This window comes from Suricata suricatta, chromosome 3 (assembly GCF_006229205.1).
Source record: "Suricata suricatta isolate VVHF042 chromosome 3, meerkat_22Aug2017_6uvM2_HiC, whole genome shotgun sequence".
NCBI classification, from domain to species: domain Eukaryota; kingdom Metazoa; phylum Chordata; class Mammalia; order Carnivora; family Herpestidae; genus Suricata; species Suricata suricatta.
Window position 1 is genome coordinate 78,392,792 of NC_043702.1, and position 12,345 is coordinate 78,405,136.

At 45.5% G+C, this 12,345-nt stretch overlaps 1 protein-coding gene across 2 annotated transcripts in view; it reads right to left on the minus strand.

The window, feature by feature from the left end:
- The window catches only part of KIF5C (kinesin family member 5C), a 151,283-nt gene that overhangs the window by 83,156 nt on the left and 55,782 nt on the right, over positions 1-12,345 (minus strand). For both annotated transcript variants that reach the window (XM_029934612.1, XM_029934611.1), the window contains exons 3-4: positions 10,146-10,219; positions 3,043-3,147 (exon numbers count right to left, since the gene is read on the minus strand). In XM_029934612.1, the coding sequence (XP_029790472.1) occupies positions 3,043-3,147; positions 10,146-10,219 (179 nt within the window). The remainder of the gene's footprint in view (positions 1-3,042; positions 3,148-10,145; positions 10,220-12,345) is intronic.

Genomic DNA, 12,345 nt, shown 5'->3' on the forward strand with positions numbered 1-12,345 from the left:
AAAAGTTGTAAAGTTGGGGTGTAACTCTATAGGTGAACCTAGCTCTGAACCAGTTCTACCTCTGGTTGTGGGAAGTGAAGTCTCCCCAACCCAACGCTAGACCTCGCCAACTCAGCCCCACTTATTACCTTGTGTGTGTCTCAGGCTGGGGCCTCCTGCCTTCCCTGGTTCTCTGAGGTCTAGGGCTTCAAACTCAGGAACTGGGCATTGGCTCCGCATTGTCTGTCTCCCCAACAACCTGAGCCTGCCTGATCACTGTCAAATCCCCCGGTCACCATGCCTCGTGCTTCACAGACACACCTGGCTGCCCTTGGAAAGAATCACTGCTCCTGAAACTTCTCCCTGTGGCTGGAATCCTATGATCTGTTGGGCCCTAATCTTAGACATGTCTCATTCAGCCTCCCTGCAGCCAACTGAACCCTGGTTCCAACCCAGTCTATGCATTTCAAAATTGTCTGATTTTCATTAAGACTTCTGCATCTTTGAGGGGCACCTGGGTGGCTCACTCAGTTAAGTGTCTGACTTTGGCTCATGGTCTCATGGTCTATGAGTTCAAGCCCCATGTCAGGCTCTCTGCTGACAGCTCAGAGCCTGGAGCCTGCTTCAGATTCTGTGTCTCCCTCTCTCTGTCCCTTCCTTGCTTGATCTCTCTCTCTCTCTCTCTCTCTCTCAAAAATAATAAACATTTCAAAAGATTTAAAAAAGACTTCTGTATCTTTGAAGTGTACACAGGTGTCCTTATTTCCAGAGATTACAGATAAATTACACCAAAAAGCAGTCATAAACTACATGTCAACAAATTGGCAATCAAAATCCTGTTCATATTTAATATCTGCTTTTACCACAGAAGATACTGGTGCTTGGGCGGGGGAGGTGAGGTGATTTTGTTATTTTTGTCATCTCAAAGGCTTTATGAGACCAGGTGGAAGAAAAATAAATATGCATTGTTTTGCATTAAGAAATAGCATGTTCAGAAATAATGTTTAAAACCTCTATGAGGCTCACTTTAAGGAACAGATTTTCAATAGTGTTTTAATCAAGCTTCTTTTTCTTGATTAAGCCTGTCACTGCTCAGTTCAAAATATGGAACAATCGCTAGTCTTCCCACTTACAATTACGATGTATGAAATAAGTGAGCATAACTACAAACGCAGAACAGAAAGCCAGACTGTAACAGTCAGCCCTGGAGATTTGGGTGTTGTTTCTTCTCTCCTGCTTCACACTGGGGCTGTTTTTATCCTAATAAGATTCGAACTATTTTGAGGGCAATAATTGGTTTAACATCTTACTCCAGGATTATCCCATAAGAACACTACAGTAGTTTAAGGTATTTGAATGCAAACAGCCTTAAAGATGTACTAAGCTCCTAAATCTTGATCCCATCAAAGCAACAGGCTTCTGTATCCTTCGCTATGAAGAACCGGCAAAGTGGAGAAACCAGCATTAGCAAATAAAGGGAGGAACAAGATTTGTAAAGTAAAAAGACTTGCCAGATCTAATTTATAATGGGGCAAAGAGTTGTTGCCTTGTTTTTATAAAATTTAGGAAAGGCACATATCAGAAATGAGTAAGGGCAGAAGTTTAATATAATGGAAAAGGTGTTGCACCTAGGACTGGTTAGATCATGAGTCTAATAATCTGATCTGTCACCGCTGTCAATAACCTGAAATGTGATTATGTAACTATATAACTATGGCCAGCCAGCACTGTCTTTGAACTTCAGTGTCTTCATCTCTAAAATGACGGGCCTAGGGCACTAAGGTCCTAGCCTTAAAGGATGGTCAGCCTCTGTCCCTCTGTCCACAACGTCCCCGGTCGCCATGGCAGGAACTCAGCCAGCCATATGTCTCCTGGACACCGCTAATCAGAGCTGGGGGCAGGCCCTGCTGTGGGTTAGGCCCAGGGGCCCGCCCCATGGAGAATTAGGACTCGGGACTAAGGGATGTAGAACAGAAGCTGCTGTGGTCCTTCTCCCCTTACTCACGCACCCCCACCCCCAGGATAAAGCAGGCAGGCAGAAATGCAGGGACTGTAACAGGGACAGAATTTCTTTGGGGGGGATGAAAATGTTCTGAAATAAGATAGTGATCATAGTTGTGTAATTTTGGAAATATACTAAAAACCATTAAATTGTACACTTAAAAAAAGAACTTTATGGTACATGGATTATATCTCAAACTTTTTAATTAAAAAAAATTCTTTTAGAGGAAAAGCAGGGTCTGGATTCTTACTTTTCTACAACCCCCAAGCCCTGAGCATTCGCATTTCATATCTCCTCACAGTGTTCTCTATACGCTGAAACAAGGGGCTTTCAGTCACTTGTAAATAAAGGAGTTCCAATGAATGTACCCCTAATACTCAATGTTATGAATGAATGGCTATACTTAAGAGAGTAAAAATCCCTTTCAATTCAAAGTTAAGTCAGAGCAGAGGTTCTGGTTTTACAAAATACAAAACCCAGGAAGGATAATACCCCTCCCTAGTAGTTGCCAGAGTGTGCTCATCCAAACAGCAGTCTATCATACCCCAAGGAGAAGAACACGTCCAGTCAAATAAGCTGTTAAATGTAATATACTACTTGTCCCCTTTGTAGAATTAGACCACATACTGGCATATTTAACTCGTGAGGAAGTTAACAATGTTCGATAAAACATTTTTCCAGCTTATTTGGCCACATAAACCTTTTCCCTGGTAGCCCACCTATTAATAATACGAGGGACTGTGTTCCATGGACGATACTTTGGGAAATGTGGTCCTAACCCGATCCTGGACACATTCTAGTCATGTCTATAGATATCCACAGGATAAAGTATAGAATTCACAGAACTACCAAGATGATTCCATTCTAAAGATGGCTTTCACTTTATCTCAATATTTCCCCACTATCAGCCTGAACCATTAAATAACTATGGCTTCGCCTACCATGGCATGTCATTTAAAATACATAAAAATCATCTTCTGCATACACATAAAAAGAAGAAAGCTAAGAAACATGATTCGGGGCTCATTTTCTTCTCTTTGGACTTAATCAAGGGCACTTACCTTGATGTGAAACTCCAGGTTTTCATCCATGGAATAGATGTGGTCAAAGATGTCATGCGCGATCCTTGGGATGATCCCCATGAGTTGAGGGTCATGTAACTTCCCCTAGCGTGTGAAAAAACACAAGCACAGGCAGCTAAAGAGTGCTGGGAAACCTGTTCTAGAGAAGGGACCACACCGGGATGCCCGAACAGAACCCCGCGGAAGAGGGAACGCCCACACATGCACACATGTCTGCTCCCTCGGAGGGTCGGCCTCACAGGCCAACACACGGTGAGCTCGTGGAAATCACTCAGCGTGTTGCTCTTTTTCCCAGCAGTGGGGGGTTTGTTCTGTCAGGGTCTGCGGCCCAGAAATATCCGCCACTTGCAGCAGCAAATGGGTATACGTGGGTGAGGGGTGGGTAGAAAGGAGGAAGGCAGGAGGGCAGGGGGAGGCCTGGGATTATACTGTGACTACCACACACCAAACGTGGTTTTAGTTTTGAAAGTTTTACAAACAGATCAGAAGGTACAAGTCCAAGTTAATCTGCATTAATAAAACCACCTTTAAAGCTGACAGTTTCATTTGCATCATCACTGCTCAAAAATTTCTAACCTTATTCTAGAAATACCTTCAGTATCACTTCACTAACCAATCAAGAAAAGCCATTTTATCCATTTTGTAAAAATCCGTAATTCCCAGCCTGAATTGTTCCAAGTAATTTTTGGTTCTTTTCTTTTCTTTTTTGAGGATGAGGTGGGGGGCTGTTTCTAATACTTAAGTCTACTTGTGATACATTCTTATTCTTTTATCCCCCTTTTTCTCTGAGAGAGGTCCAGCCCTCTCTTCCCATACAGCCAGCACCCCTAGCAACCCTCCTCCAACCCTAAGGAGGGTTGAAGGATATTTTATCTAAGGGGTGAAGGGATAGATTTTTCTGTGATTTGAACTATTTTACTAAATCTATTTTTAAGATCCAGATTTGCCGCCTCTGAAGACTTTCAAAATGATATGCCGTAGTACTTGAAAGCAATTCCTAAAGAAGAGTTCTAGAAGTATTTAAAGCATCGCCTTAGCAAGGGCTCCGGGAGAGCCTTCCTACTCCCACTCTCCATGTTCTGTTCTGTTCCATGTTAAACCACCCATCGGTGCACAAATACACAGCCTGCAGGTCTAAAGTAAGCGTTGGCCACAGTATTCCCAGAGTTCTTAGACCTTCAGAAAGTTATAAAACTCTAGGAAAAAACCAGAACTCTATGAAATTACAAAATCTGTCTCACTCTTCAGTCTCCCAGGGACACCAACAGCCTTCAGCAACACAATGACTCATATCCTTGCTCCAAATCTGCCCGACACCTGGAAGATCTGCTTTGTTTTCCTCAATCAGATCTGCTTTATCCTCTGGGGACTCACCACATAGTGCCTCTTTGACAGGTTGACTTTCAAGCCAATACTTGCGTTACCAAAAGCAAGAAGTCACATGGACCCTGGCACTAACTCCAGGCCACAAAGCGCTTTACATTGTGAATCCTCCTTTGCACACCTGATCCCTGACCTTCCACTCTATTGAAAGCAAGAGAAAGCTGACTTTAGATACATCTGGCCTCTGGTAATGCTCTCTTACCTTGGAAAATGGGTTCTCTCCTGAAAGGCCCTTATCTGCTAAGAATCCTAAATCATTTGATACCTTTATGTTGGTTTTTGTTTGACTGTATAGTCCCTAAAGGCAAAGTGGCCACTGCATGGGTATTTCTTCCCACTGTTTATGATACTTAGTACTGTGTCTACTATATAGAATTATTACAGAATATAAATTGAACAGTATACATAAAGTGCTTAGGGACAACAAATGTTAGCATTATATTATTCAGCTCATATTAGGTTCTCATTAAGCAGTTTTTGGGGTTTCTTTGACCTGAAGAATCTGAAAACATATTTCTATCCCAGACCATTAACATATATCTTAGGAAAACAGCCTCAAATGACTGAGACACAGAGTTTCTCAAATGTTGGTAATCTTACTTCTCATAGGCCATCATAAACATAAAATATTGGGCCCCACATGCTCAGGACTGTGCAAATTGCTGGCAGAAATGATCCTGACAGTGAATGGGGCACCTGGGTGGCTCAGCAGGGTAAGCATCTGACGCTTGATTTCGGCTCAGGTCATGATCTCATGGTTCACTGGTTTAAGCCCCACGTGGGGCTCAGCTCTGATAGCATGAAGCCTGCTTGGGATTCTCTCTCCCTCACTCTCTGCCTCTTCCCCACTCACACTCCCTAAATAAATAAATAAATACATAAGAAATGACACAGGCAGGGAAAACACAGATCTCTGTCCAGTCAAATGTCATGATGCCACCGGGCCAATCCACCTCAGAGAGTCTAAGGAGTGTCTCCCGTGCCCCCCCCCCCAGAATCCTTTAATAATCCATCATAATCCTTTAGCTTCTCCTCAGTGGTCCACAGACAAGGAAGAATGAGGGATAATTCAAAAATCATTTATAAATGACTCCAATCTGTTTCCCTAGATACTTTCCCTTTCCAAAGGTTTATCTTCCAATTGGTCTCTGGCTCACACAAATATTAACGTCCCTTTGTTTGCCTTTGTCAGGGTAAGAACCAAGGCAGAGCCAGGGAGGAGTCTGGGGCACTCCCTGTTGTGTCCCTGAAGCCTAAAAATCACACGAGAGGGAAGCGCATGTGAATTTGGAGAAGGCATGAGAATACCTCTGGTTCCCACCATCACAGAAGCGACACTCAAATCCAGCACAGGCTTAGGGGCTGCGCTGCGGGATCGGGCTCATAAGCCCGGGAGTGGTGAGAGCCGACGCTTTATGTTCAGTACACTGAGCCTGTTCAGACAATCCGTGTGTGTGTGTGTGTGTGCGTGTGTGAGAGAGAGAGAGACAGAGACAGAGACAGAGACAGAAAGAGATGTACTATGTGGGTGTGAGTGGTGTTGAGAGGGTGTTGATGTGTGTGGTGTATGTATAGGAGACAGCAGTGCTCAAAAAAGGTCTTCACTCTTTCTTGCAAATAAAATACACACACACATACACACACACACACACACACACACACACACGTCACTTCAGGCAATAGAAAGTGGTAAAAAGCAGAGAGCTAGAGAAACTCAGAGAACAGAGAGTTCCTTCCACCGAGGGTGATAGGAGACGGCTTCCCTCAGGGACACCAGATCTTGAGGGATGGGGAAGATGAGGATGGGCGGAGAGGATGAAGCAGGGGAGAGGGGGTGAGTGGAATGTAACAAGAGCCAGGAACTGAGAAACAGTGATACCCATGAAGAGAGCCGTGACACGTTCAGTTGGCTGGAGGACCAGGGACGGACTTGGGTAGCAAAAGAATGTCCCGCTTCATCATCCTTTTTTCTCCCAGAAAACAAAAGGAACATTTGTATACTTGTATCCTACGCAATCCTCTTCCAAAACTTCTCCCACTTCTGAATGTGGCCTTCTTGGAACATGTGTGAAAGAGGAAACCAGACCCAGGCCATGGGCTACGGAACAAGACTCCCTTTGTTCCAGCCCCAATTGCCTTCTCAACCTCCCAAGCAGGATGGTTTCCTGAAACACTTAAGATGGGAGATCAGGCGGCCCGTCAGCTCACACGAGCACCAATGCGCTCGGACAGGCTCATTAACAACCACTCAGCAGGCTTAGCTCGGCAGTGGCTGGCCTGCACCAATCCATGGGCTCCGGGTCCCCTTCTGGGCAGAAGGAAGAACAGCGTGTCTCCATCTGTCTAAATCAGTGCTGAAGAGGGACACAAAGCAAGGCAGGGGGCCCAGAGAAGCCCTTCCCGGCACCGCACGCTGAACGAAGGTCCACCCCCGTCCCCCCGGGTCCCCTGGACAGCCAGCACCGCCAGCAGCCCTCCTCCAACCCAGCCTTGGAAGCACTGCCCACACCCCCCTGGGCCCCGGGCGCCCCGGTGCCCTACCGTGCCTGGCACCAGCACTGTCAAGTGTTTCGTATTTTTACTGAAAATCCACCTTCAATGCTCCATCTTCAAAAGCTAATCTTTCCGATTTTATGTAGGCTTATCTGTTTGTTCTCCTCAATAGAAGGTAATGGAATCACCACTGGATGTCAGACCAAAAATGAGGGGATTAAAATGAAAAACAGATTTAAAATGTGACAGTTCTGTCCATTCAGGGAGTTAACATCCCCTTCCAAAAGCCTTTGAAAGATCACAATGTATAATTCCGAATACATAAAATCCTTTCAGGTGGTGCAAGGCCTGCAGGGTTTTTTTCAAATTTAATTGCATTCCAGGGTCCTGGATTTCTTGGTCTCCCACAGTCTCTCCGACTTCAGCTCGGGGCTCCTCCTTTCCTCTGTTTTCCTCTAAAATATCCCCTACCATCTTTCCAATCTATAATCACCCTACAGAAAGAACCAGACTAAGGGTCTGTAGGGAAGATGGACGCTGAGAAAGGGCTCCCACCTGCCCCACCCCTGCTTCCTGTGGACATAAATATGCAGTATTCAGAAGTCACAATAAAGACAAGCGAACCCTTACAATCAACTTATTAAAAATGACGAGGATGAAAAGGCTTGCAGAATTTAGGAAGCAATGAGAAAAACCCGCATAGAAGCCAGTTCCCTTTAGGTCCCCATGGGTCCCCTCTGGACCCACAGCAGTACTGCAGGCCTTGTAAGGTTCACACTGCGAGACAGAGGGGTTTGATGCTTTCGTTTAACACCACATCTCTGATTTTGGTTTTATTTTATTTTTTTAATGTTTTTATTTATTTTTGAGAGAGAGACAGCATGAACAGGGGAGGGTCAGAGAGAGAGGGAGACACAGAATCTGAAGACAGGCTCCAGGCTCTGAGCTAGCTGTCAGCACAGAGCCCGAAGTGGGACTCGATCCCACAAACCGTGAGATCATGACTTGAGCCGAAGCCAGGCCCAACCGACTGAGCCACCCAGGTGCCCCCGATTTTGGTTTCAAAAAGCTGGCATACCTCTTTGCCGTCCCCTCACACCCACCAACTCCACCCCACCCCCACACACAACACAAACTAAGATTTTACTCTGGGGACAGGGCTCTCCTTTGATGGTTTACAATTTAAATTGCTGACATTTAGTAAATATCTTGTATTTCCCAAAGATGAATTAATCCAAAAGCTAAAAAGGTCATTCTTGTAAACATTCCCTATAATTAAAAGTGGGGGTGGGGTTTTAAATATTGCATTTTTTGTTGTTGTTTTATCGATTGCTTGGTAATTTTCCAAAAACCTAGAGACTGATGGACAGAGTTATGGATATTCTCTCTCACTCTCTCTCTTTCTCTCTCTCTCTCTCTCTCTCCCCTTATGCCTTATGAAGGGGCTACTATCACAGCTACTGGAAAGGCCGGCACTTAAGAAATCTATATTCCAAGTTTTCTGGTGCCTAGAAGGTCAAGGTTCTGGGGCTAAGCAAGAGAGGGAGGCAAGGGGCTGCAGCAGCATGGGGTTGGCCATGCCCACGTCTCACTGCAGGAGAACAGGAAGTGCAGGAAGACAGGATGGCCGAGGCTCAGGTGGCAGGCGACAGCCCTGCTCTGCGCAGAAGCAGTGGCAAATAATAAACCTCATTGCCTCCTTTAATCTCCACAATCTCTGAACCACTGCCCACCTCAAAATGGGTGAAAGTAAGTCAACACCACAGAAACGAGAGCCCCCAGAGTCTCACACACACTCGAAATTGGTGTGAGCAGAACATCAGAGCCTCAAGGGTTTTCGCCTCAGGCCTTTGAAATCTCCTCTTCAATAGGAATGATTCATAAGCTAAACCGATTCCGCAGCAGCCTGGCTGGCTCACTCAGAGACATTCCCAGGAGGGTACCGTACACGAAAATCCTAAGCTTGAAGGATCAAGGATTCATCTCACCCTGCTGCTTGTAAGCTGAATTCCCCAAACTTCCTCTGCAGAATTTCTTGTAACAACCACTCTTCTACCTCTCCTCACCTGTCAGGGGGGTGCCTTTTAAAGAATTATCTGGCCCTCAAGGGCTTACAGGAGTCCGCAGCAAAAAGCAGGAACAGAAGAAGGTGAAAGGGGCCGATTCTGTCCGCAGACGTGCCTTGTCTGGAACGCAGCCTGGAGCCGCAGAGCTCTGCGCAACAGCCAACAGTTCGCGCTGGGGTCACACCGTCGAGCGCCACGGGGGCAGGTGTGTAAGTTAGTTTCAGAGGATGCTGCACGCACGTTCATACTCACTCACAGTGTGAAGGGATGGGGCCACGGTGGGCTGGACGGCGCACGAGGGTATCAAATCAATAAGTATTTTGTGGAACCCCTCCCAGTGACAGCCACTGTTCCACGCAGTGGAAATGTCAATTAACAGGTGAACAAGACAATGAAGATCTCTACTCTAGTGAAGCTTACACTTCATATTATAGTGGGATTTCATCCAGTGTTATAGGAGCTTCATAAGTAAGTAATCTCCATACCCCTACACCCCACGTAGGGCTCAAACTCACAACCCAGAGATCAGGAGGAGTCCCACACTCCACCGACTGAGCCAGCCAGGCGCCCCAGGATCTTCAGAATTTTCAACCAGATTTGGAAACTTCAAATTAGGTGAAACCATCCTATTTTAAACACTGTCTGCAATTTAAAAATATGTCTAATAATAATAAATTTATAACTTTTTAAAACACATTGTGCAGTCCAAACAAAAATATGTCTGTGGGCTGAATTGGTCCACAAGCCAACTTCTTTAAATCTCTGACATACAATTTCTTCTGAGGAGACTCACCTCACCAGAATAGCCCGACTCCTGTAAACCCTTAGGGACTTTCACAACAGAGTTTCTCTGTGAGGTTAGGGCCGCCGGCCATAAGGGTCCTCACACCACTGTTAAACTTGTTGATGGCTCTTCTCTAATAGAATTTACTACTCCCATTTTGAGACAGCTACCAACAAAGGATTTTTAAAAATTCTGAGCTCCTGAGATTTTATTACTCACCATTATTTAAAACTCCACAGAGACAAAATAAATGGGCCAAACGTGAGCAGCCCCTTAGCCATCTGCCTTGCACAGCCACGGGGCCACATGCACCTGAACTTGGCCAGCCACACAGAAGCCAGATACTGCAATCTTACCTCCATGGTGTGTGTTTTTCCTGATGAAGTCTGTCCATATGCAAAAATCGTCCCATTATAACCTTCAAGGACATCTGCAAGCAAGAAAAAGAAATCAAAATTAACTCATTACTTTGATCATATGCTAGTGTTGGTTCCATATTTTAAAATTACATTCTCCAAATGGCCCATCTCATTTTTCACACAAATGATGTCTTTCAGCTCCATTTGCATTTTAAGTAGAATTGTGAGATAAAAGCAGAAATGAAGGCCTCCACTGTTCCACAAATAAAAAGAAATGTACTCACGTCCCTACAGAACATATTAATGAAGAAGAAGGCAGACACCCTTTCTTCCAATAACATCAACATTAAGAAAGATTACTGAGCAGTACATTCTCTTTTAGTTGAAAGATACTTGAGTTTTCTTCTCTAAGTTGATCTCCTGAGATCAGTCAGAGGAAGAAAAACACCAAGGTCCTGAGTCTCTGGAGTGTAGAACAGAATTTCTTTGTTAAAGATCTGATTTGGGTCCGTTTACACGCTGGCCCAGGCGAGCTCCTTAGGAAGGTTCCTCAGGAAGGCCGCACAGAGCCCCTTCAGAACGGAGCATGTCCAGAGCCCGGTGGACGGACCCCACTCGGTAATCCTGGGCACACGGTGACAATCCAATCAGCCCAGAAACCACCAGGGCTCTGACTCAACGTTAACGCCTCTGTTTTTTCAGTGACTGTGCTAGCAGGCCAGCCCAGGCCCATCAGCATCAGGAATTTCTTTTAATTATACAATGAGCACGCTGTGCAAACCCCCACACCACAGGCCAGCCTCCATTTCACGCAGGGACAAGGGGAGGCGTGCGGACAGAGGCTGCTTTGCACTGCAGATTATCTGTGGGAATTCTTCCAAAGCAGCAGAGGTGATTAAAATATATTTAGCACTCATTTCCCTCAACCTCCCTTCCTCCACATCCACATCACCAAAAGGGAAATAGTACATAATTAATATCATTGACCCAGCAGCTCTACATAAGAAGAAGAAGTCTCATTCCTGAAAGGGCAGTGGGGGCAATGAGAGGAACCCCCAGGTGAGGTGTCCTTTTCAAGGCCATGTACAAAATCATCACTCCGGCCAGCAGCTCCATCTGTTTCAGTCCTAGTTAGGTTGGTTGGTTTGTATTTTTGGCCTCTCTGAATTCTATAATGTCAGTTAATGTTTGTTGTTTGGTTAGCATTTCTAAAAATTTTTTCAATATACATTTTATTGACCTGAGGTTTCTGGAGGGTAAAATGGGATCAGAACAGAAAGTGGGATTTTCCTTTAGAAAGCTAAAAAAAAAAAAAGAGAGAGAGAGAGAGAGAGAGAGAGAGAGAAAATAAGCAGCAGAATTTTTTCAATCCTAGCAGCCCTTAAGAGTTTGTGTCAAGCTATATTGAGAGAAGAGAGAGAATGTTCGTTCACACATATCAAACTTCTAACTTCTGGTAATGGTTTCCTTGGTAACAGGAGAAGCAGAAACTTAAAGACTACAATGTACAGGCTGGAGGTTCAAGCTTCAGTCTTCACAGAAGTGCCAACTTACTCGGAGAAAAGATTCAGAGTGGAAAGCCTTTATAGGACCGTGAATGTGATGTGCTTTGAGGCGCACAAGGAAAGACGTTCCCACCCTGCGGCTGGGCTCTTAAAATTCTATATTCATGGCATAAACAACTCCAGGCCGCTGGGATGCCAGCCATAATCACAGCACTAGAAGCTTCAATTTAGTAGAAATTAAATATCTGCTGCGGAACTGCAAGGGCTTCTTTACCCTAAGCCCCTGTGCGGGGAGCACTCTGGGACCTTGCAGCTCAGGCTGCAGAGCAGGGGTGAGGAGGACGAGGCCAAGTGTCCAGCTCCCTCTGCTCCTCCTAACAGGCCTGCTGGCCACCCTACAGGTGCATATGCTCGCAGGAGGTGGCTCTGGGCACCGTCCACACCATAAAGAGCTCAGCTCAGCCTGAGCTCCACTGATAGGAGAGCACCCAGCTCATGCTTCTGACTCTGCCAGGAAGCAGTGGGTTTGGAGCACCGGAATTAGGCTCCTCTGGCCGGGGCCCACCCCTAAAACTCCAACCTCCCCAACCAGAATGTACAATCCTATTAGCCCCTGGTTAGCTGCTGCTCCCCAAAGTCCCACGGGGTAAGGCCCGGGACAGGGAGACAAAAACACCACTGCCCTCGGAGCA